The following is a 26,490-nucleotide window of genomic DNA, read 5'->3' as shown; positions in this document are numbered from 1 at the left end:
CTAGCGTGAATATATTCGTCTTATGAGATACTTCTACCAAATAACCGCTAATATAAGGTAACCTGATTTGAATGCTCTTTAATCTTTTCCACAAGATCTAGATAGTTGGATAATATAAATCAACCAAACTTGACTTGTAATAATAAAACTAATAACGGCTAATAACTCGATCTATCACAATCGTACTCAAATTGAAATTAACCTAAGATGACTCACGATCCGATATAAACTGAAGGTCGAGTCGACTAAAATCTTCATTTTGATAATTTTAAACTTCAACAAATACACCTAAAAATGGTCTTGACACAAAATTATTAATCTGAACTTGTATATTAGGATAACAAATATATTGAAAAACTAACATATTAGTAATCTGAAACAAACCCTACCTAACTAGTTAAGGATAAAAAAATGTTGTAACAAGTGTTTGACATAAAGTACTATTAGGATTGAGTCCCGAAGACTCAAGTATCCTAAACTGAAACACAAATTCTCATTTGTTAACGGAAGGTATCCGTCACAAGCTGAAGACGGGGAGAATCAATACCATATTAAGTAATATGGGTCGAATAGTGGAATGGTAGTGGCTTATGATAATATTGTATTTTATTGTTGGTGGGAGACAAATTGGTACTTGCATTTAATGCACCTCAAATCTTATCACGCATGCTTAAGACAATCACATCCAACATCCCTTCATACATCAGCCAATATGCAAACACAAAATCTCATTGAAGACGGCACGTATCCGTTACTTTGGAGTGACGGATACCATTTCCTCTCACAAATGACCCAAATAGAGGAGAGAGGGAAGCACATGGGGTGCCCACACCTTGTCCCCCCTATCCGTTTTGTGAGCGGCATTACCCGTCACTTGCTCTGACCCGTCTTCAGCAAGACTAACTGATATGCAAATCAAATATCACAATTTTTTTTCAAAAATTTAACCTACAATCTTCATATTTTTCAATTCAACAAGAACATCTTCATCAACAATTGAAAAACTGAAGACGGGATGTGAAAACTTGTCATTAAAACCACCAAAAAAAAATATGTCTGACATCGACATTGAAGCTGACGATAAAGTCTGCCCTAGCAATGTCGAAATTCTTGATGTTGCAAATGGAATTGTTGATGTTGAAAACGAGTATGGTGTATTTTGTGATGGTAATGATGAGGATTTCGTGATGATGTTGATGAGTAAAGGTGTGTACTTTTAAATTTGAAGTTCTTGTCTTTGTTGGTTAGATTTTAGTTTGTTGATTAGATTTGAGTTCGTGAGATTAATGGGCAATTTTAGATCAAAATCTGAGCATGCATGAATTTGTTGGTGTTATTGAAGCAATTATATATGTAGGTTTAGTTCATGATTATGAAGATTAGCTAATGCGTTTTAGTGTATATGTACTAATCTTATTTGAGTTCATGAAGATTATGAAGATTTGAGTTCATGATATTATAGATTAGATTAGCAATTATGAAGATTAGATTTGGATTCATGAGCTTATGAAGATTATGAAGATTATCAATTATAGATGGGTTTATTTTGTCATAGGTACTAATGTTTCACATGTTACCATTTTAATGTTCAGTGTAATCATTTTAGAGTTCAGTGTTATCACTTTAATCAACGTTTAAAACTTTGTTGCTTCATATATGTTACCATTGTAGTGTATAGTGTGACCCTTTTAGTGTTGTTCAACGTTTTCAATGAACCCATGGGTGAGGATGTCCGTCATGTCTCAATTTTCACTGATCAAGACCAAGCAATAGGAAATGTCATTGAAAAGGTTTTACATTGATTTTCACTTATATGACAACAATTTGCTGAAATTACCATGTCACCATATTTGAGCATACATGTTTAGTCATAATGTGAAAATTAAGCTATTTAATCAGAATGTGACCATGTTTAGTCAAAATGTGACCATCTGCAGCAAAATATGTTACCATTTTAAGTTTACAACTGTTTACAACATGCTGCCATATTTTAGGCTATAACATGCTGCCATATTTAAATTTGTCTTAATATGCAAACATCACATACTAAACATGGTCACATGTAAGTGGTTTTTGAAAATGTCACCACCCTAATAAAGATAGGGGATTGATAATGCCACAACCCTTTTTGATAATGCCACAACCCTTTTTGTTAATGCCACACCAATACAAGGTAAATTTAAGAGAATGTTACTATTCACCGTCTCACAAAAATGAGTGGCATTAGTAATTTTGTTGTGGCATTATGCCATCCCTAAAGATATGTACCTATGTTTGAGGAAGGTACCAATATTATTAAGTTGTTAACATAATTGGTGAACATATTTGCATAAACATGGTTACATATTTATTTTAACGACATGTGTGATAATGTTACCATCTTAGTGTGTAGAAACATTAGCTAACATGGTCACATATTGTCATATTGTCTTATGTGATCATGTTTATCCATCAATGCCACCATCTAAGTGTGTAGTAACATAACCTAACATGGTTACATTGTGTCATTTTTTCACATGTCACCACAATTTACCATAAATGTTGTCATGTGTCTGTGTGTAAATATAAACTAACATGGGTACATAGAGCCATATTGTCTTAAGACCAATTAAATGTTATTGTTATGGTTACATTTCTTCCGTAGGCTCGTAACATTTTGTGCATCTAGTGTATATGTCAACATTTTATATTCATGCAGAAGAGCAAATGCTTTAATGCTAATAATGGTAAATTAGTTACATATTTGCATAAACATGGTCACATATTTGTTTTAAGGACAATGTGTGACAATGTTACCATCTTAATGTGTATAAACATTAGCTAACATGGTTACATAATTTCATATTGTCTTATGTCATCATGTTTATCCATCAATGTCACCATCTAAGTGTGTAGTAACATAACCTAACATGGTTACATTGCGTCGTTTTTTCACATGTCACCACATTCTACCATAAATGTTGTCATCTGTCTCTGTGTAAATATAAGCTAACATGGTTACATTGAGCCATATTGTCTTAAGACCAATTAAGTGTTATTATTATGGTTACATTTCCTCCATAAGGTGGTAACATTTTGTGCATATAGTGTATATGTCAACATTTATATTCATGCAGAAGAGCAAATGCTTTAATGCTAATAATTGTAAACTGGTTACAGGTTTATCCTCAAACGAGACATCGTTTATGTCAGTGGCACATTCAACAAAATGCCATCTCTCACTTTGGAAAATTAAAGGGTGATCGGCCGTTCCTAAATTTATTCAACAAATGCCTCAACGGTTATTTCTGACGCAAGAGTCGTTGTGGATAAGTTGTTTATTAAGGCTACTGATTACGTCCACTTATTACTCTCTAACCTTAATATGTAGGAAGACCAACCAACCAACGATGTTACCGTGCCCCTTATTCTTGACCCCTTACGTTGTACGACAAAGGGACACGGTCGACGAAAAAAAGGAATGTGGGGACGAAGAAGAAGGCTAGGAAAGGCATTGAAGTTGGGTCAGGGGATAGTACTATGTATGTCGATGTGTCGCGCCTCATATGACATACCAATAGGATAGGCCAAAGCTGATAATGTCACCAAAGTTGTTGACAAATGTGTCCATGTTAATATTGTATTTTTGCTATTTAAGTGGCCTTTTCTTTTGTTTTAATTCGAGACTTAGCATGGTAACATATCCCTGTAAACATTGTGACATATTTCAATGTTTGTGTTTTTGCTCCATATGTGACCATTATTACTAAAAATGTATCCACATTTGCTCAATATGTTAACATTTTAACTAAAATATATAATGGAATGGAAGATTATAAGAAAAAGTTTAGTTTTGCTAACATAAATTGGTCGTCATCGTCACATATATGTTAGGGTTGTTTTTGTGACCACTTTAACTGTGGAAGGTACCAATGTTATGTTTTAAATTAAACTTAACATGTAAATATAATTGACTAAACATGGTCACATATAAGTAATTGTTGAAATGGTGACCATGTTTAACTAATAAATATAACATGTAAACAAATAAATATATAATGTTTGTTTTGTTGGAACATTATTCAAATTGTTAAGTTTTCCCAACAAAAATCAACAAACATCATCACATATATGGTATGGGTTGTTTTGTGACCAGTTTAGCTGAGGAAAGGTACCATTTCAAATTGTTAAGGTATGTTTTAAGTTCGTCAATTACGGAAACATAATTGAATAAACATGGTCACATTTAACTAATTGTTGAAATTGTGACCACATTAAGCAAGAGCAACTTATCAAATTTGTGACCATTTCTGCGAGAAATGTGCCCACCTAAGCAGAGCTATGTGATCATTTTGGCCTAAACTTAACATGATAACATCTTCCTCATAACATGGTAACATTTCCGAAAACCTTCAAAATGTGACTACATCACTGCTAACAGTGTCACCACATTGGTCTACATATGCCACAATATGGGCAGATTATTAGCTGTTTACAAAACAACGAGTGGTTCAACCTCCACCTCTTTCGAGCTTTGGCCAACAGTTGCCTTTTTCCTGTCCACTTTCAAAGGCTCTGGGTTTACTTCAATTTCTGCATAAATGTTAGCCACTTAAGGTCAGGTCACATTTTCACTGCTAACTATGACATTATATGGCCACATTTTCACAAATCACAAATATGTCACCATCTTAACAAAAATATGTCACCATGATAAAATATATCTATCAATCTCAAACTTATGTTCATTAATACAAAAGTGGTCACATAATACTTTCAACACAACTACAACTTCCTGAGGTCATCAGAAACATGGTCACATTTCATCACAAAGGCGGTCACATTTAAAATATGACATTATATGTGACCATGTTTTAGCATAAATGTTATCCAGTTAAGGTCAATACAAACAGAGGAGGTCACATTCTACCTAAACACAAACTGTTGGAATAAGTTGTTAGAAAACTATATCTCATTATACTCAACATATTTATATATGTAATAATCTATTTAGTCATAAAATAAATTTTGATCTTATGCATGCAAACATAAATAAATATAGAGAAGAAATCGTCATTCTTACTATGAAAGTTTCGGATTTTGGGCACAAGTAAGATCTCCTTCTTACTTGTTCTTGAGATTTCCTTATATGGAAGAACAAAGATTCAAGCTTAGAATCTCTCCCAAAGATGTATACCCAAGATAACCTCTTAAAGATTAATATTATTAATACTAGAACAATATTAATCTTACTAAAAATTGACCCAAAATATTGTTTTTGTCCTCTTGAAATTTTGGTCAAGAGGGGATGAATATTGGAGTATTTATTTCTCTTTCTAAACTTCTATAAGTTATTTTTATGAATGAATAAAAATGATGCACACACTAGTAGTGATATTAAGTGCATTATAGAGATTATAAAGGGTAAAAATCCTTTGCTTGCATGGTTGGGAAACCGGGTATGGGGAAGGGGCTAGGGCCAATGCATGACCAAGATGCTCTTCACAAAAGCAACTAGGCTTGCATGGCTATCAATTAGGTTAATGATTATGCTTTCCACTTAAAATAATCAACACAATATTTAGCCTAATACTCCCTTCATTTCGGTCCATATAAGATAAAATGGCTTCCATTTTATCTTTGTCAATTTATCAATTTGTCACATGTCACAAGTCATGTAAAATTGTCATGCATTTTAACATATTAAAAATCAACGTATTAATAAAAATACATCATGTATAAAATCGACTTAGTAATTCATAATTACTTGTACCAAAACGGTTTACCAATTATAAATCACAACATCTTGTATTTATAATAAATTATTCATTCAGTTTCAATTGTTTCCGTAAACAATAATTTCATCTAAGTAATAAAACAATTCGATCACTTAGACCGTATCTAATTTAATCAAATTACAATGAGACACGTAAATATTACTTAAAAAAAACGTCCGTCAATTTTAAGTAATTTAATTAACTCGTATCGTCATACGATCAATTAAATATTCAATTAAGAGTGTTACCCTTTAGGTATGACCTAAGGGGATCAACTGATCACCACCGTCGCACCACAGTAATGTCAAACTCTAGTCAGCCAATCATTACCGATATGTGTGGACCAGTTGACTGTAAAATATTACTTCCCACATGTATTCTTAAAATGAGACTTAAACATGTGATCATCATGATCGACAGTTGTGATCGCATTATTGTCGGAGGACACATATTCCAAGAATCTCCCACTTGTCCTCGACAAGTGTACGTCACCAATTCTCTTGTCCTATTACTATCTCCCACTCAATTCAAGGTGTCTTTCAGGTCGTACTTGCAAGTGATCATATCGAGAGTGGTTTCCTCGATCTGGAAAATAACTGATTGACCGGAATTATCTACCATAGATACCTTCCGAGCGTGGCCACGCATTTCCATTTCATTACTCCTCGAGTGGCCCTGAGATATTGTTATAACCCTGACAAGGGGTGGAAAATTCCTATTGCACTTATTCCCTTCGACTAGCCACAGCCATCATAACCCAAAATATGCCCATTTGACCCCATTTACGAGGGTCGTAGTAACATAAATCAAAGTTAATCTGAAACTGTGCCACCTTAGGCGAATAGTCTTTAGTCAAAAGAATCGACTCATTAGAATACTATAGTAGCTATCGCCACGACCAGGCTATATAAATTTGCCAGAACTCTATAAGCGGTCATAAGGCCCGACAAAGTGTTCCTAACAGTTTGTCTATGTGATCGACTAGTCATCTCACATGACTCCAAGGCACTTGAACTTGCCATCAATTGCATCACACTCTAGTCACTTCGAGACGTCACCTCATGTAAGTGACTATGGGCGAATACAATGCTAATCCGTTTTCACTTTAACGGGGTTCAATTGTCTCTACAACCCGTTTGGATGTAACAAAGTATAAGGTGAGTTAATAATAACTCAAACGACGAATGTCGACATCACATTCGGGTAGTCAATACCATATTACAACCTTGTGATGTATATCGTAAGTGTGTAAACACTAGTCGATTTTAATGGAAGTTTAACATACCATGTGTCCATGTGTTCATACTTCTTGTATTGCACTTCCGTTTATATTCATGTTATCTCTCATAGCATGAACCTTACCAAGTGCATATCTAGGTTCCCAACCTAGGTTCAGGTTCATTATCTTGAAAGAACTTTCTTGTTGTTTATCACATAACCAACGAATTGTGATGGATGATATAACTTGCACTGGTCAAGTGTTCTACCAACTCGCAATGCACTAGGTATGCGTTTTGTAGGGTCTTGCAACAATTGTCAAGATGATTAGCCTAGCACTTCTCATAAGTCCTAGCATATTAAAAAATATTAGTTTTGAGTAACTTCTTACTAAAACAAGTATCTTTCCAACTTCTTATTTCTCCTTTTAGCTTGAATAGCTTAGGATTTTCATAAATCCTTACGTGTTTTCGAACTTCAATATGTGCAACTTCTTGTCACATAACAGAGTGTTCTGTCAAACACTAGAATAGATCATTAGTTCTCCTCGAGAGTTCATGACGATTCTTCTATGGCTTGCCAACGACTCATCATGCTTTTAAGCACATGATTCATTATTGGACATGTGCATGATTATTCTAATGGTGGAAACATTAGTAATCTTTAATCATGTGATCAACCATTCTTAGGTTCAATGAATGACCATGACTGCTTATGTTAATTCCATTTTCATCGATATGAATAACCTACGTTTCTCGTTGATTTGATGTGTATATCTCAATACTTATCCAACATCCCATGATGTAATTGGATTCATCATAGTCCATTTTCATCCAGAATTGAAAACTCAAATACTTCTTTGTGAAAGATAGTACTAGCTCGTCATTCTCAATGAGTAATGAGTTATAAATTTTACAGGATGATTTCTCCCACTAAATTTCATGTCTTCACATGATAATTTCAAACTCCCACTCAATTCCACATGTTTCGCAATTGACTACTCGATCGAAACATTTCAAGAATTGAAATACATTTTGCTTTGCCAAGTTATTAAGATAAAACCAAATGTTCCCAACATATCTTTTTAAAATACCTATTTAGAAAAGGTTTCAATCTTAAACTTATGGAAAGAGATTTTTAATCTCTAACTCATTCATTTTATAATGATGCGTAGCAATGTCATTATTTAAATATGAATTTCATTTAATATACGTCCTTCTCAAAATACCCTTTTCGGAAGGAGGTTTAACCATTTCATTTCCATAATGAGGTTAAGTAATGACACTAGCATGGTTAACAATTAACTTAGCTCTTATAGATATCGGCATATCTTTCCTTGCAACTTTTAGTCATAAATCTCATTTATTTTCAAGGATGCAACCTTGTTTCATTTAGGCTCTTAGGTAAATATCAATATTGAAACTCTTGGTCAAATGTTGTTCATAAACTAGCCAAATCTCTTGTTAAGACTTTTCTTTAGTCATTTTCTTTCAAAATTTTCTTTTGATCTCCTCGTGTAGTTATCTCAAGAACATATTCTTTTGATTACTTCACTTGGTCTCTCTTGTCATGTAGATCTAATCTATTCGAGACCATAGATCTTATCTTATTCGTGTATACTTTTTATTTAGGTATACAAATCATTCTTTCTTTCGTAGATCTCATTTACTCAAGTATACAAATTATCTTTGTATTCTTTGTGTCTTCATTTTTTCTCCCACTTTATCTTTAGAATAAATACACTAGATATTCAAAGATAGCTTATGAGACACAAATAATGATTTTGAAGTACAAGAAGGACTATCTCATAGGTTTGACTAATAGTTTTAGATTTGATGAGTGTACTTGGTAATTGACATTCCTTTAGGAGAGTTCATCAACTCAACATCACTTTATAATTGATCATACACAAGCCTTAAGCTTGTGGACATATAATGAATCTCATCATTATAGTTGTGTATTGGATCACTTTAAGTAGATGATCATATGTTTCTATGTGCAAGCATATAAAGACGAATTTTTTAGAACAAGGAAATACGATAAAAGGGGTGACTTGGGTTGCAAACCAAGCCACCACAATGCAAAATACAACAATTGTTTAGAGAGGATCAACTATTTCCATGTCGAACACGGAAATCAAAATAGTTCTAAAAATCCGAAACATAACTTAAAATAAGACAATAATAAAAAGCCAAGCTTCATGGAAGCTACTCCTAGCTCCTTGATGATTTCTCAAGCTTGCTTTTCCTTTCCCTTGTCTTTGCTTGGAGGAGGCCCTATTTACAATAAAAGGGGATACATTATCACAACTTTGTATTAAAATACCATAGTTGAATTAGAAACATAAAAGAAAGGATAGTCATTTACCTACTGGAGTGATCTTTCCAGCTTTAATGTCACCAAGATACTTGGAACAATTCCTCTTCCAATGTCCAACACCATTACAATAATGGCATTTGTCAAGAGGATCCTTCTTGGTCTTGGAAGTGCTAGCTTCAAAAGTCTTAGCTTTGGTGGACATGGGAGCTTGCCTCTTACCCTTTTTCCCATTCTTTTTGAACTTCCCTTTGCTCTTGGTGCTTATGTTAAGCACATCCTTAGGTGTGTTAACATTTAACCCCTTGTCTCTTTCGGCTTGCACAAGTAGCTTGTGCAACTCTTCAAGAGACACGTCCTTGTATTTCATGTTAAAATTCACCCGGAATTGAACCTATGCTTTGACTTTGGATAAGGAGTGTAGAATCCTATCTACAATGAGCTCTTTGGGGATTTCAACTTTTTGAATCTTCAAAGTCTCGACTAGCTTCAACAATTTGAGCATGTGAGGGCTAACCTTTTGGCCCTCCTTGAAATCGAGATCAAAGAATGCCGAGGCCGCCTCATATTGGACGATCCTCGGAGTTTGTGAAAACATTGTCACAAGCTTGGAATAGATTTCATTAGCAGTGCCCATTTTAAAGGCTCTCCTTTGGAGATCCGCCTCCATCGCAAAAATCAACACATTTTTCATTGCGTCGGACTCTTTGTGGTAAGCCTCATATGCTTCCCTAGTGGCGGCACTCGACCTAGCTTTAGGTTCGGGTGGAGAGGCCTCGGTGAGGTAACAAAGCTTGTCGTCACCTTGGGCGGCTAATTTGAGTTGAGCATCCCAATCGGAGAAATTTGACTCATTCTTTTCAAGTTTACAACGATCCATGAAGCATTAGTGAGAGGTGCGGCGTTGGTGTTTGGTGCGGCCATTTGTTATGAGAAATAAAAGTGGTCTACAAAACAAAATATAAGGAATAAAACATTTGTCGTTTTTAATATCATACTTGTAAATATTTATTCAAACAAGTTATGAGCATTTACATAGTGACCTCTACCCAACTATTATAAATGATTCCAAGATCCAAATTCATATTAACTTGGGCACGGTGTGGCCGATGAATCCCTTATCAATATAACTCGGTGGATTTAAATCTTTAATCGATTTTACTTTTAGAACTCTTGGTCGATAAAATTACATTAACATTTATCTTTAGCTCGGAACACATGCAACTACGGTCACGAATACTTCCGTTGAGCTCAATCCAAATTTCGAATAAATGTGTCCATGATCCAAACCCACATTAACTTGGGCACGGTGTAGCGATGAAACCCTCATCAACATGAATTAGGTGGATAGACATTTATCACCCACTTCCCCTACGTAACAAGGTTTGTACCCCGGTGTGGCCGAGTGCACTCCCTCACGAAATAGGTTTTCATGGTTTCTACTTTTTAGTAAGGCTAAGTCTCAATTGTTTATTTTTAGCGAGAGGTCATGTCAATTTATTATCTATCATGTTTTAAGTGAACTAAAGCGGTGAACTACGATAATTGTAATTGACACGGTCGATAAACTGGATTAAAATGATAATGCATGTTTTAGTTATGGCGATTTAGCGATGCATGCAACATATAAATAAAATGCAAAGCATAAATAAAATTCTAGTATGACCTTCCTAGAATAGTAAATCTAACAAACTATTACAAATTCGGAAACCAACTCCTTTGGTCTCTTGAACTTCGGTCTTGACACGCACTTCAAGGCAATATTTCTTTGATGGATCGCCTTCTCGAATGGCACCGTCTTCAAGGTACTCCGGAATAAATAAATTACATAATTTCCTATTATACATTTGTAATTAAAATAAAAATAAATCTATTAAATTACAAAACGGTGATACGAGATCACAATAAATTACAACCGAATCGATATTCCCATACATTTCGGGTAATATCAATTAAAACTAAGGCCATACTAAGTAAAATTACATAATTCAAAAATTACATAAACTTAAAATATGACAATCATAAATAAAATGCAGCATTATAATATGTATGAACATGCCCAATTTTATGCTAAATCGCCTTTAAGGAGCCAATATCGTATATTAATCGGTTTTTACGGATTTGCGTGATTTAACCTTTTAAAAATCACAATAATCATATTTATGTAATAGTTAATTACCCTAACCATCTTAGGATTTAAAATTAGTCTCCACTAACATTTGACAATAATTAACCTATATTTCTTAATATTGTTCATAAATGGACTTAAAATTCAAAATTATGTCATAAACTTCAAATTAAATCATAAAAATTTCAAATAATTTCAAAATTTGAAATTTAAACTCATGAACATTCTGGAAAAATACCATGACACTCATAATGTTCAAAACCTTGGTTAAAAATTTTGAAAATTTATTAAGAAAAACAATGTTGCGTTTTATCCGATTTATCAATTATTATCATAAAAATATGAGAGAAATTATTTTTATTTACTTTTCACTTTTAGATCTGAAATATAAGATAAAATGCAACATGTGACGTTTTTCCTTAGTCATGAAGTATGTTTTAGCAATTTTACTAATTAAAGTCACTATTTATGTGATTTTTCATAAAAAAAATCATAAATCATGCATAAAAACTTCATTATAGCCAAATATTTTACACACATCTTGTAAAATTGCATGTGACAACATACTAAATTTATATGACCAAATTCGAAATATTACTCATATTAACCTATTTTTTCATTTAAATACGATTTTATCTTGAAAAATCCATATTTCGAGCATAACAACTCATTTTATTATGAAAATTTACAGGCCATCAGTAGATAATATATGTGAAATCATATCCAAAAACAACTAGAAAAATCGAAGTTTAGCTATTTTTAGTCCAAAAATGACATTTTTATCATAAAAATCACATTTTAATGCCATTATTATATAAAATGAACTATAAAATCCATAAATTAAACTAAAATATCCTAAAACATTTTAGGACCAGAAACTTTAACATGCATAATAAATTTCGTGATATTTCATAATAAACACAAATTTATAAGTTTTATTTGTTATGCGTATAACTTGGAAAAACAATAACCGATTTGCATGCAAACAACCTAAGGCTCTTGATACCGCTTGTTAGAAAACTATATCTCATTATACTCAACATATTCATATATGTAATAATATATTTAGTCATAATATAAATTTTGATCTTATGCATGCGAACATAAATAAATATAGAGAAGAAATCGTCATTCTTACTATGAAATTTTCGGATTTTGGGCACAAGTAAGATCTCCTTATTACTTGGTCTTGAGCTTTCCTTATATGGAAGAACAAAGATTCAAGCTTAGAATCTCTCCCAAAGATGTATACCCAAGATAACCTCTTAAAGATTAATATTATTAATACTAGAACAATATTAATCTTACTAAAAATTGACCCAAAATATTGTTTTTGTCCTCTTGAAATTTCGGTCAAGAGGGGATGAATATTGGAGTATTTATTTCTCTTTCTAAACTTCTATAAGTTATTTTTATGAATGAATAAAAATGATGCACACACTAGTAGTGATGTTAAGTGCATTATAGAGATTACAAAGGGTAAAAACCCTTTGCCTGCATGGTTGGGAAACCGGGTATGAGGAAGGGGCTAGGGCCAATGCATGACCAAGATGCTCTTCACAAAAGCAACTAGGTTTGCATGGCTATCAATTAGGTTAATGATTATGCTTTCCACTTAAAATAATCAACACAATATTTAGCCTAATACTCCCTTCATTTCGGTCCATATAAGATAAAATGGGTTCCATTTTATCTTTGTCAATTTATCAATTTGTCACATGTCACAAGTCATGTAAAATTGTCATGCATTTTAACATATTAAAAATCAACGTATTAATAAAAATACGTCATGTACAAAATCGACGTAGTAATTCATAATTACTTGTACCAAAACGGTTTACCAATTATAAATCACAACATCTTATATTTATAATAAATTATTCATTCAGTTTCAATTGTTTTTGTAAACAATAATTTTATCTAAGTAATAAAACAATTCGATCACTTAGACCGTATCTAATTTAATCAAATTACAATGAGACACGTAAATGTTACTTCAAAAAAAAAACGTCCGTCAATTTTAAGTAATTTAATTAACTCGTATCGTCATACGATCAATTAAATATTCAATTAAGAGTGTTACCCTTTAGGTATGACCTAAGGGGATCAACTGATCACCACCGTCGCACGACAGTAATGTCAAACTCTAGTCAGCCAATCATTACCGATATGTGTGGACCATTTGACTGTAAAATATTACTTCCCACATGTATTCTTAAAATGAGACTTAAACATGTGATCATCATGATCGACAGTTGTGATCGCATTATTGTCGGAGGACACATATTCCAACATAAGTGTCCTCCGACAATAATGCGATCACAACTGTCGATCATAATGATCACATGTTTAAATCTCATTTTAAGAATACATTTGGGATGTAAATTTTTTACAGTCAACTGGTCCACACATATCGGTAATGATTGGCAGACTAGAGTTTGACATTACTGTCGTGCGACGGTGGTGATCAGTTGATCCTCTTAGGTCATACCTAAAGGGTGACGCTCTTAATTAATTATTTAATTAATCGTATGTCGATACGAGTGAATTAAATTGCTTAAAATTGACGAGTGATTTTGTGAGTAAAGTTAACGTGTCTTATCATAATTTGATTAAATGAGATACGGTCTAAGTAATCGAATTGTTTTATTACTTAGATAAAATTATTGTTTACGAAACAATTGAAATTGAAATTGAATGAATAATTTATTATAAATACAAGACGTTGTAATTTATAATTTGATAAACCATTTTGGTACAAGTAATTACGAATTACTAGTGAATTTTGTATGTGACATATTTTATTAATATGTTGATTTTTAATATGTTAAAAATACATTATGGTGTAACATGTCATGTGACATGTGACACATGACAAAATTGACAAATGACAAAATAAAATGGACCTCCCATTTTATATATATGTACCGAAAATGGAGGGAGTTTAAGGAATATATATTGTGTTTTTATTTAAGTAGAAAACATGATGATTAAAGACTAATGACTAGCCATGCATGCCTAGTCTTGTCTTGAGAAGAACACAAGACCATGTATTGGGATCTCCTTCCCCTTCTAACCGGTTTTCTACATGAAAAGACAAGGGCTTTTCTTTTATCATTCACTTCTTCAACAAATAATTTTCTAGTGTAAGAAAATTGATTATTCTCTACATTTGGTGAGACATTTTAGAGAAAGAAAAACCACAAAAACTCTCTTCTCTAAACCGAAATAGAGGAGTATAAAATAAATATTTTGGGTCAATTTTAAGCTAGATTAATAATATTACTAGTTCATAATATTATTAATTATTAAGAGTAACACCTTGGGTATATGCTTTTGGGAGAGGTTCTAATTTGAACCTTGTTCATCCATTATAAGGAAAACTCAAGAACTAACAAGAAGGAGATCTTGTTGATGCCCAAATGGTCGAAAATAAGATGGTGAGAAATAGATTTTTCCATCTCTTTTATTAAAGTTTACATGCATAAGATCTAGCATTTATTTTATGACTAAATAAATTATTTTATATATGAATATGTAAATTAATGAGATCAATGAATCCTAACAAGCGGTATCAAGAGCCTTAGGTTGTTTGCATGCAAATCGGTTTATAGTTTTTCCGAGTTATATGATTAACATACAAAACTAATTAATTTGGATTTATGAAGATAAACCTTAACATAACCTTGCATGTTAAAAGTTTCTGGTCCTAAGTGATTTTTAGGACATTTTGGTTTATTTATGGATTTTATTGTTTATTTTATATAATATTGGCATTAAAATTTGATTTTTATGATAAAAATGCCATTTTTGGACGAAAATTAGCTAAACTTCGAATTTTTCAGTGATTTTTGGATATGTTTTCACATATATTATCTACTGATAGCCTGTAAATTTTTATGATAAAATGAGTTGTTTTGCTCGAAATATGGATTTTTCAAGTTAAAATCGTATTTAAATGGGTAAATAGGTTAATATGAGTTATATTTCGAATCTGATCATGGAAATTTATTATATTGTCACATGCAATTTTACAAGATGTGTGTAAAATATTTGGCTATAATATAGTCTTTATGCATGATTTATGATTTTTTGATGGAAAATCACATAAATTGTGACTATAATTAGTAATAATGCTAAAACATACTTCATGACTAAAGGAAAAACGTCACATGTTGTATTTTATCATATATTTCAGATCTAAAAGTGAAAAGTTGATGAAAATAATTTTTCTCATATTTTTATGGTCATAATTGTTAAATCCGATAAACCGCAACATTGTTTTTCTCGATATATTTTTGAAATTTTTAACCTAAGTTTTGAACATTATGAGTGTCATGGTATTTTTTCAGAATGTTCATGAGTTTAAATTTCAAATTTCAAATTTATTTGAAATTTTTATAATTTAATTTGAAGTTTATAGCATTTTTGTAATTTTAAGTCCATTTATGAACAATATTAAGAAATCAAGGTTAATTATTGTAAAAATGTTAGTGGAGACTAATTTGAGTCCTAATATGGTTAGGGTAATTAACTTGTACATAAATATGAATTTATGTAATTATTTTGATTTTAAAAGGTTAAATCACGCAAATCCGTAAAAACCGATTAATATACGATGTTGGCTCTTTAAAGGCGATTTAGCATAAAATCTAGAATGTTCATACATATTATAATGCTGCATTTTATTTATGATTGTCATATTTTAATTTTATGTAATTTTTGAATTATGTAATTTTACTTAGTATGGCCTTAGTTTTAATTGATATTACTCGAAATATATGGGAATATCGATTTGGTTGTAATTATTGTGATCTCGTATCACCGTTTTGTAATTTAATAGATTTATTTTTATTTTTAATTATAAATGTATAAAAGGAAATTATGTAATTCATTTTGTAATTTAATTATTCCGGAGTTCCTTGAAGACGGTGCCATTCGAGAAGGCGATCCATCAAAGAAAGCGTTGCCTTGAAATGCGTGCCAATACCAAAGTTGAAGGGACCAAAGGAGTTGGTCTCCGAATTTGTAATAGTTTATTAGATTTACTATTTTAGGAAGGCCATACTAGGATTTTATTTTTATGCTTTGCATTTTATTTATATGTTGCATGCATCGCTAAATCACCATAACTAAACATGCGTTTTAAATCGAGTTTATCGACCGTGTCAATTACAATTATCGTAGTTCACCACTTTAGTTCACTTAAAACGTGATAGATAATAAATTGACATGACCTCTCGCTAAAATAAGCAATTGAGATTTAGCCTTACCAAAAATTAGAAACCATGAAAACCTATTTCATGAGGGAGTGCACTCGGCTCTACCGGGGTACAAACCTTGTTACGTAGGAGAGGTGGGTGATAAATGCCTACCCACCGAATTTATAAAGATAAGGGTTGTATTCGGCTTTACCGATGCCCAAGTTGATGTAAATTTGGATCATGGACACATTTATTCGAAATTTGGGTTGAACTCAACGAAAGTATTCTCGACGGTTGCCGGATGTGTTTCGGGCTAAAGATAAATATTAATGTAATTTTATCGACCAAGAGTTCTAAAAGTAGAATCGATTAAAGAGTTAATCCACCGAGTTATATTGATGAGGGTTGTATTCAGCTTTACCGATGCCCAAGTTAATATGAATTTGGATCTTGGAATCATTTATCATAGTTGGGTAGAGGTCACTATGTAAATGCTTTACTTGTTATTTACAAGTATTAATAAAACGATAAATGTTAAGTTTTTCACTATTCCGTTATCATATTGTTCTATTTCTTTACCACAATTCATATACGATATCATTTCGATTTTAGTTCAAATCTCCATTAAAACATCGTAACTAAAGACAAAATTTGAATTTTTCTTCTAAAAACCTCGTATTATCCATTGTAAGGATCTCTTATGAAGAGTATAGATAAAAGTTATTCGTGATCAAAAGGGTTTTTGATTCTTGACTAACATATTTACTCACAATAAATTGTTTCTCATATGCTTAATTGAGTTAAGTACTTTGAAACGTTAAATCATTTTGGTAACTAGATTTGTTGAAAATCAAAATTGACCAAAATATCGCAACCATTTCAATGAAAGTTTTAAGACTAAACGAACGAATGAAGAGCAGTCTTCATGAAATTCAATTTTGCTTCTCTAAGGAAAGACTCATTGAAATGAGTGGGAGTATTCTCTTAAACCGTTAAGAAAAGGATAAGGTTAAAGAAGTAAAATTAGAATGGAATTGATACAAGGTAATGTTAAAAGTAATGTTATTGAGAATAACGATACTAAACCTATTAATCCCGGCTGATAAAGTTTCCATTGTCTTAATTGATCGACGCTAGAGAAGAAACTGCCCCAAATTATTGAAGAGTCAACAAGTTAGTTGTGGGACCACTACTACAAATCCAGGCAACTACAACGGCCCTTTAACAACGATTATTCACGAAAATCACAATAGACGTTGTAGAATGTATGGCGCGAATTTGACTAAAATCAATTACAACGGGTATGGTTATAAAAACCGTTGTTATTAGTTTTAACAACGGGTCACACATGCACAACCGTTGTTAATAATTTGGCGCAAAATTGGCGCAAAGTTAGTGAAAAGTAATCACAACGGTTATTTTTGAAACCCGTTGTTAAAACTTATTTAACAACGGGTCTTTTTTACAACCGTTGTTAAAACATATTTCACAACGGTTGTTGTTTAATAACCGTTGTCAATACCTTCCATACTATAAACCACACAAATGTAAGTCTGCTGCAGACCACAAAACACAACCCTTAATACACAAACACAAACACAAAGAGACAAACAAACACAAAACACATACACACTCTCTTTCTCTATTTCTCTCTTTCTCATCGTCGCTTTATCTTCTCGCCGTCACTGTGATTTCATCGTCTATTACGTTCTGTATTTATCAGGTAAATCTCGCCGTCACTGTTAGTTTCATCGTCATTATTTTCTTTTTCTATTTATTTCTTTTGCATGTATGTGTTTTTATCGACCATTATGTTATTTGTTTAAGTATTGTTCGCATAATTAGTTACTAAAACAATGAAGAAGCAAGATGAAGAAGTAAGATAAACATAATTAATATATATATATATATATATATTTATAAATACATAAATTAAAAAAAAAAAATTACATATGTAAAAATGCAATTCTTATATTTTCATGGAGGATCTTATTGTGCTCTATCGTATCCGTCCTCTCCTCCTTGGCTATTTGGAGGTTCCGTTCGTGATTGCTATATCGTCATATAGCTGCAATCTGCTCTTTGCTCCGTCAAGCCATTTTCTTTGGCGTGCTTCAGTGCGGATCGAGCTTCCGCAAGGTAGCTCCTGAAACTTTCCTCAATATGGAGGAACCGGCGGATGAAGTTGTTGTTGTTCTCGATCATGGTAAGAGTCTTTAGGATGAAATCATTCATTTTCTTAGAGTTTTTGAGTTTGATTTGAAAGATTAAGTAGAGTTTGTTTTAACAGTTAGAGTTTGGAGATGAATATATGAGATAATGGAAATGTTAGTTGAGATATGCAATGTATTTATACTAAGCAATGTGTGGGTTGAGTTAATTGCTTTTTAATTAATATATATGTTAGGAAGTTGTGCCATAATAATCATCATCATATCTCTCAATAATGCTGCTTCAAATCCTATTACTAACCCTTCTCATTCCATATTATCCGTTCATATGTACAGTGATGTCAGTAATAATGCATGCATCGGAATTCTAACAGGCCGTAATTATGCATGCATCTAGTAATATTTAATTTTTAATTTTTTTATTTTTTAAGAACAAACAACAACGGTTATTGAGAAACAACCCGTTGTCTTTAGTTATAACAACGGTTTTGTATATTACAACCCGTTGTTATAACTTTCCCCCCAAAATTGAGTCACACTTTCCACAACGGGTTTTTATACATAAAACCGTTGTTAATAGTTTTAACAACGGTTTCGTTAAGTAAACCAACCGTTGTTAAAACCTTCTACAACGGACGCTTTAACAACGTCCGCTTTTTTATATAACAACGGTTTTTGACCGTTGTTATAGCCTGTATCTGTAGTAGTGGACATCTAATGGGACCTTCTTCTTTAAAAGTTTATTTGATTGACATAAATTTTGCTAGTACTACTTCGTCAATATTAGAAACCGGTGGTGGTTTTCATCATTGTATTTGATACATGGGATGATTAGAATATGACGACTAGCAGCAATGATGTCGAGAGATAGAGTCATTGTACTCAATCTAGTTTTTGGGTTTAGAGTTGTATTTAATTGTGACTATTAAGTGCATAAACTCTAAATAAGAATATATACTTGTTAAGATACAAAAGAAGTTTCACTTTTCTGACCCTATACAGCATGATTTGATGTATGGCTAGTCCATTATCAAGGTGATTATATTCTAAACCAAACTAGAATGATATATCATGAAGATGATGCAAGACTCAAATTGGTAACCCAAGATTAAACCTTAGATTCTGGAATGATGAACGCAAAGAGTTATCGAGTACTCTTGAAACCATTAGATCTTATGGTATATGTGTATCTTGTATTCAAAGCAAGATGTCTCGTGCCTTTTGGTTGAAAAGGAGATCGAGGTTGTAAATCATTGATCCAAAATAGGTTGATCATTTTCTTTTACTGACGATTAAGTTGATAGTGTTCACTTGATAAGGTGCAAAGAGAAGTCTATGAAGATGTATAAAGAGTTCAAAGACGCACGATTTGATCGTAATGGGAATATCTAAGTGATAACTTTGATATAAGCCAAAGGAAGTGTGATATAGTATCACAAATTAATCTCTCTTAAACACGCATTATGGGATAAGGTTTGACAAACTCTATTCGATATGGTTTGGACATTGATCGAGTTACTTGATCTTATTTTGGGGATATTATCATTTTGTCTAAGGTGTTTTTCCACTAAATCTAAACTATTCATATGAGATATGGAATGGTAGTGTACCATGCTCGTAAGTTTTTCACAAGAAACAAGCGCTCTTTTTCTTTACAATAATCACGAGTACAACGGGTTTGTGGCTTGTGAAACCGTCTTACTTGAAAACAAGTTTGTTTCTAGAAGACAGAGTGGGAGAAAATATTTAAGAGCCATAAAAGAATTGTATGTCGCAAGAAACTGGTCTTTCTTGGCTACATAAGACATTTTGTGTAAGACGTTATTTCTTCAGAACCTAGGAGGTTAAACTCATCACTTGTTGAAGATGATGAATTAGTGTTACTTTTAGAAAGTAAAAAGCTTACAACTTACAAAGCAATTAATTGACTCATGTTACTTCTAGAAAGTAATGAACATATGACTTATATGAGAATGTTTAAGTCACAACTCAATACAAGGCTTAGAGCCATGAAAATCCGAAATAAAAGGCTTGATTAGTGACAAAGGGTTTTGCACTAATAAAGAGAGATTTCAAAGCTTGATTGGTAGCAAAGGGTTTTGCACTAGTTGAGAAGCTTAAGTCTAAGGATTGTATTTCATTATGATGAGATATATAGCGAGTGAATCCAAAAACCCACTTCTTCAAAGAAGAAATGTATTTGATACATGTTATGAGTTTTTTGCAATCCTAAGATAATGTGCAACTTAAGACATGGTCTTGAGTAGGACATCAATGAGTTGGAATCAATGATTTGATCATGGTATAAAAATTTTCCCGATAAGTCGAGAAGTTGTGTTTATACATGAAGTTTAGTGGGAGTTACGAAAATTTTAGTAGTCTTATATGTGGATGACATATTGATCATTGCGAATGATTTAAGACTTTGGAGAAATATAGTACATCTTTAATATCCGGATTTATGGAGATAAATCTACATGATATTAATGTCAAATAAGGAGTCTTATGTTGATAAGATTCATGACTAGTTCAATCGAATTGAACATATTTGATTGATTTCATTTGCTTCCGCCGCCGAATCAATTAAATAGGAAATGATGTATAACACTTCATATACTTTGAGTATGATGAATTGTTTCAAATCGAATTTAAGTAATATTTACCAAGTAAGGCATAAAGATTACCCTTAAGTGCTTGCAGAAGCATTAAGGATGTAAAGCAAAGTGTTTTTGATGCAATTTTGTGTAAGAGTGTTACACAAATGACAATTGACAATTAATATTGCGCATGGTTTCCGACAAAACCATAATCAAAACACATCAGAATGGTTAATATACCATTGTGGCTATGTTATTTAAGAAATATATTTTCTAGAATCGTTCTAGGCAATAAAGAACAATGAGAAATATTTACAACGGAAATTGAGTACACTTGAAATCATGGGATGTGCAAGAGGGATGAGTCCCGCACACTGTGAAAACAGTGGGAGCTATTTTAAGGCAAGAAAGCCTATGTCTAGATTGGATCTAGACACGTACTTAGAAAGTTTTGTAATGCAAATGTATACATTACGAAAGGAAAACAAGTATGTAGCAAGGTTGAGCAGGGAGTTGCTAAGACCTACTTACAATGCCTATTCATAGGCTTAACATGATGAGTCATGTCATTTCAATTAGATTGAGATGAACAAATACATACAAGATCAAATTAGATTATATAATATGAAATAATAATCAGGCATTGACTATTCATATGTGATAATCGCATTTGTCGTTCGAGTTTTTAAATTTAAAAACTCCTTTTATACTTTGTTACATCCAAACGGGTTGTAGAGACAAAATTGAACCCCGTTAAAGTGAACCCGGATTAACATGGTATTCGCCCATAGTCACTTGTATGAGGTGATGTCTCGAAGTGACTAGAGTGTGATGCGATTCATGGCAAGTTCAAGTGCCATAGAGTCATGTGAGATGACTAGTCGATCACATAGGCAGACTGTTAGGAACACTTTGTCGGGCCTTATGACCGCTTATAGAGTTCTGGCAAATTTATATAGCCTGGTCGTGGCAAGAGCTACTATAGTATTCTAATGAGTCGATTCTTTTGACTAAAGACTATTCGCGTAAGGTGGCACAGTTTCAGATTAACTTTGATTTATGTTACTACGACCTTCGTAAATGGGGTCAAATGGGCATATTTTGGGTTATGATGGCTGTGGCTAGTCGAAGGGAATTTTGCGATAGGAATTGTCCACCCTCTTGTCAGGGTTAAAAAAATATCTCAGGGCCACTCGAGGAGTAATGAACTGGAAATGCGTGGCCACGCTCGGAAGGTATCTATGGTAGATAACTCCGGTCAATCCGTTATTCTCCAGATCGAGGAAACCACTCTCGATATGATCACTTGCAAGTACGACCTGAAAGACACCTCGCATTGAGTGGGAGATAGTAATAGGACAAGAGAATTGGTGACGCACACTTGTCGAGGACAAGTGGGAGATTGTTGGAATAAGTGTCCTCCGACAATAATGCGATCACAACTGTCGATCATAATGATCACATGTTTAAATCTCATTTTAAGAATACATATGGGATGTAAATTTTTTACAGTCAACTGGTCCACCCATATCGGTAATGATTGGCTGACTAGAGTTTGACATTATTGTCATGCGACGGTGGTGATCAGTTGATCCCCTTAGGTCATACCTAAAGGGTGACGCTCTTAATTGATTATTTAATTAATCGTATGTCGATACGAGTGAATTAAATTGCTTAAAATTGACGAGTGATTTTGTGAGTAAAGTTAACGTGTCTTATCATAATTTGATTAAATGAGATACGGTCTAAGTAATCGAATTGTTTTATTACTTAGATAAAATTATTGTTTACGAAACAATTGAAATTGAAATTGAATGAATAATTTATTATAAATACAAGACGTTGTAATTTATAATTTGATAAACCATTTTGGTACAAGTAATTACGAATTACTAGTGAATTTTGTATGTGACATATTTTATTAATATGTTGATTTTTAATATGTTAAAAATACATATGGTATAACATGTCATGTGACATGTGACACATGACAAAATTGACAAATGACAAAATAAAATGGACCTCCCATTTTATATATATGTATCGAAAATGGAGGGAGTTTAAGGAATATATATTGTGTTTTTATTTAAGTGGAAAACATGATGATTAAAGCCTAATGACTAGCCATGCATGCCTAGTCTTGTCTTGAGAAGAACACAAGACCATGCATTGGGCTCTCCTCCCCCCTCCAACCAGTTTTCTACATGAAAAGACAAGGGCTTTTCTTTTATCATTCACTTCTTCAACAAATAATTTTCTAGTGTAAGAAAATTGATTATTCTCTACATTTGGTGAGACATTTTAGAGAAAGAAAAACCACAAAAACTCTCTTCTCTAAACCAAAATAGAGGAGTATAAAATAAATATTTTGGGTCAATTTTAAGCTAGATTAATAATATTACTAGTTCATAATGTTATTAATTATTAAGAGTAACACCTTGGGTATATGCTTTTGGGAGAGGTTCTAATTTGAACCTTGTTCATCCATTATAAGGAAAGCTCAAGAACTAACAAGAAGGAGATTTTGTTGGTGCCCAAATGGCCGAAAATAAGATGGTGAGAAATAGATTTTTCCATCTCTTTTATTAAAGTTTGCATGCATAAGATCTAGCATTTATTTTATGACTAAATAAATTATTTCATATATGAATATGTAAATTAATGAGATCAATGAATCTTAACACAAACATGTTACCATGACTTGTCTATTTTGTCACCATCTTAACTAATGTATGTCACCATGTTAAGCTATATCAATCAATCTCAAACCTAAGTACATTATTACAAAAGTGGTCACATAATACTATCAGCACATAACTACAAAATCCTAAGTTTATGACAAAGATGGTCACATTTCATCACAAAGGTGGTCACATTTTAAATATGGAATTGTATGTTACCATGTTTTAGCATACATGTTCTCCCGTTAAGGGCAGGTCAAACAGAGGAGGTCACATTTTACCTAAACACAAATAATTCAGCATGACTTGTCACCACCTTAAGAAATATATGTCACCATCTTAAGATATACGAAGTATATAACAATCTCAAACTAAAGTATATTATGTTACCTTTTTAAAATGTCACTTTGCTAAATGCTTGCACTAAGGTTACGTGACCATGTTTTTGCATATATGTTATCTATTTATGGTCAAATCAGGTTAGATTTTTTCTAAACACAAATATGTTACCATGACTTGGCTATTTTGTCACCAAATTAACAAATATAAGACACCATGTTAAGAAATATATAACAATCTAAAACTAAAGTCTATTATGTTACAATTTTAAGATGTCGTGTTGCTAAATGCCTACACTAAGGTGGGCACATTTCAGCACAAAGCTATGTGACCATGTGTTTGCTGAAATGTTATACACTTAAGGTCAGGTCAGGTAACATTTTGCCTGAACACAAATATGTCACCTTCACTTGTCTATTTTGTCACCAACTTAACAAATTTATGTGACCAAGTTAAGATATATATATAACAATCTCAAATTAAAGTATATTATGTTACCATTTTAAGATGTCATGTTGGAAAATTCCTACACTAAGGTGGCCACATTTCAGCACAAACACATGCGACCCCCTTACTGTAACAATGTTAAGATTTATTCAGAGATATTGTACATTAACTAAGTCTATATGATGCAAAGTGGTGACATTTTAATTAAGCAACAGAAAATATGTCAAACAGAGGTACATAACCAAGATAAGACGGTCACATATTCAGCTTACCATCTACCGTCGGTGCCTGTTTCTTGTTCTTCTTTTTTTCACCTACAGCAGCTGCTATTTTCACAACTTGTTCAAGTGCACGTTCCAAACCATCATCTTCGGATTCCGGTTCCTGCTTATCCTCTTCACCACTGGTTTCCCTATCCTCCTCACCAGTCACCTCAGAAATATCGTCTGACCCATCATTAGCTTCACTTTCTTCCGTCTCCATAACCGGATCTGCAAATGCCACCTTAGTTTTCAGCTTCTCTTTACCCTTCTGGACCTCATACTTCCGTTTTCCTTTGATTTTATCAACAAAATCAAATATTGTAATTAATTAATTTACTCAACAATAAAAAAACTTCAATCCATTGATTAAATCTACTCATGCATGCATGGTGAGTAACACTTATTTACAAAATGTCACCGGTTTTCCAAACAACCATTTTATTGATAATTTCCAAACAACCATTTTTATTGTCACCCATTTTAGTTAAAATCTGTAAACAAACATTTCCACAACAAAATGAAAACGTTTAACATTACCTTCACTACTTTTCTTCGTAGGTGTTCTCTTCGCCATTTGTTTTTTCCCCATCCACCTCAAGACGCTAATTCAGATGTTACCAAACTTGGTAGAAACAAAATATTGCTGTTGACGGGAGGTAGGAGATGAAGTTCAAGACGGAATGGATGGGATTTTCTAGCACATTTATGTGGTTTTTCAAATTTTCTACAGAGAAGAGTGATGAGAGGAGAGAGTGATGAGAGAAGAGTGATGAGAGGAGAGAGTAATGAGAGAGTGTGAGGTAAGCGGTACTTTGAGTGACAAATGAGAGACAATTCACTGTTGGGTGAACAGGAATAACACATGCCTTGGTAGCTCCCCATTTCTTCCCCGCTTTTTTTATTGTTTTTGTCAAATCAGAAATTCAATTAATAATACCAAATCATGCCCCACTAGTATCCATATTCACTAATATTGTAACACCCCCATACTCTAAGTGCCTTACCAGGACCACTTAAGGCATGGAAATGCTACCATCTCGGTTACCCGAGGCAATGATAATCAAATGACAATGAAGAAACATAATTTAAATAGTAAATAACGTTTAATGTGATTACATGCCAAAAACCAAAACTGATAAAGAGATACAAGTTCTCTAAAACGGTCTACTATCAAAATACTATAAAACTATCAAACACAGCGAAAGACTTCTAAACTGCATCGTGGTGACTCCTCCCAGTTATCCCATACGCATCAGCTCGTACCTGCTCAATAACTGCTCACCACCCCCGAATGGATCACCACGATTTTAAAACATTTAAACGGGGTCGATACTAATTACACAAAAACAAAGCCACAATGAAACAAGTAC

At 32.8% G+C, this 26,490-nt stretch overlaps 1 protein-coding gene and 1 long non-coding RNA gene across 2 annotated transcripts; one reads left to right on the top strand and one right to left on the bottom strand.

Annotated features, from left to right (window-relative positions):
- The first annotated feature begins 1,089 nt into the window (after nt 1-1,089).
- On the top strand, nt 1,090-3,723 carry LOC141614864 (uncharacterized). Its single transcript, XR_012529421.1, has 2 exons — nt 1,090-1,206; nt 3,160-3,723. It is a non-coding gene; the product is annotated as an uncharacterized LOC141614864 (long non-coding RNA).
- A 619-nt stretch (nt 3,724-4,342) lies between these two features.
- LOC141614863 (uncharacterized) lies at nt 4,343-25,892 on the bottom strand. Its single transcript, XM_074433571.1, has 3 exons — nt 25,658-25,892; nt 25,130-25,411; nt 4,343-4,572 (listed from the first exon to the last, which is right to left on the bottom strand). Exons 1-3 carry the CDS (start codon nt 25,707-25,709, stop codon nt 4,472-4,474), a joined length of 435 nt encoding a protein of 144 aa, XP_074289672.1. The 5' UTR covers nt 25,710-25,892; the 3' UTR covers nt 4,343-4,471.
- Between the last annotated feature and the right edge of the window lie 598 nt (nt 25,893-26,490).

Source organism: Silene latifolia, chromosome 11, assembly GCF_048544455.1.
Source record: "Silene latifolia isolate original U9 population chromosome 11, ASM4854445v1, whole genome shotgun sequence".
Taxonomy (NCBI): Eukaryota; Viridiplantae; Streptophyta; class Magnoliopsida; order Caryophyllales; family Caryophyllaceae; genus Silene; species Silene latifolia.
Note: the sequence above shows the minus strand (reverse complement) of the source record. Positions and strands in the feature narration are given on the sequence as shown.

Coding starts and splice junctions, on each gene's coding strand:
- LOC141614863 (XM_074433571.1), bottom strand. CDS start 25,709: ATGGGGAAAAAACAAATGGCGAAGAGAACACCTACGAAGAAAAGTAGT. Junction 25,412..25,657: donor TACGAAGAAAAGTAGTGAAG/GTAATGTTAAAC, acceptor ATAAAATCAAAG/GAAAACGGAAGTATGAGGTC. Junction 4,573..25,129: donor ACAGGCACCGACGGTAGATG/GTAAGCTGAATA, acceptor ACATTTATGCAG/AAATTGAAGTAAACCCAGAG.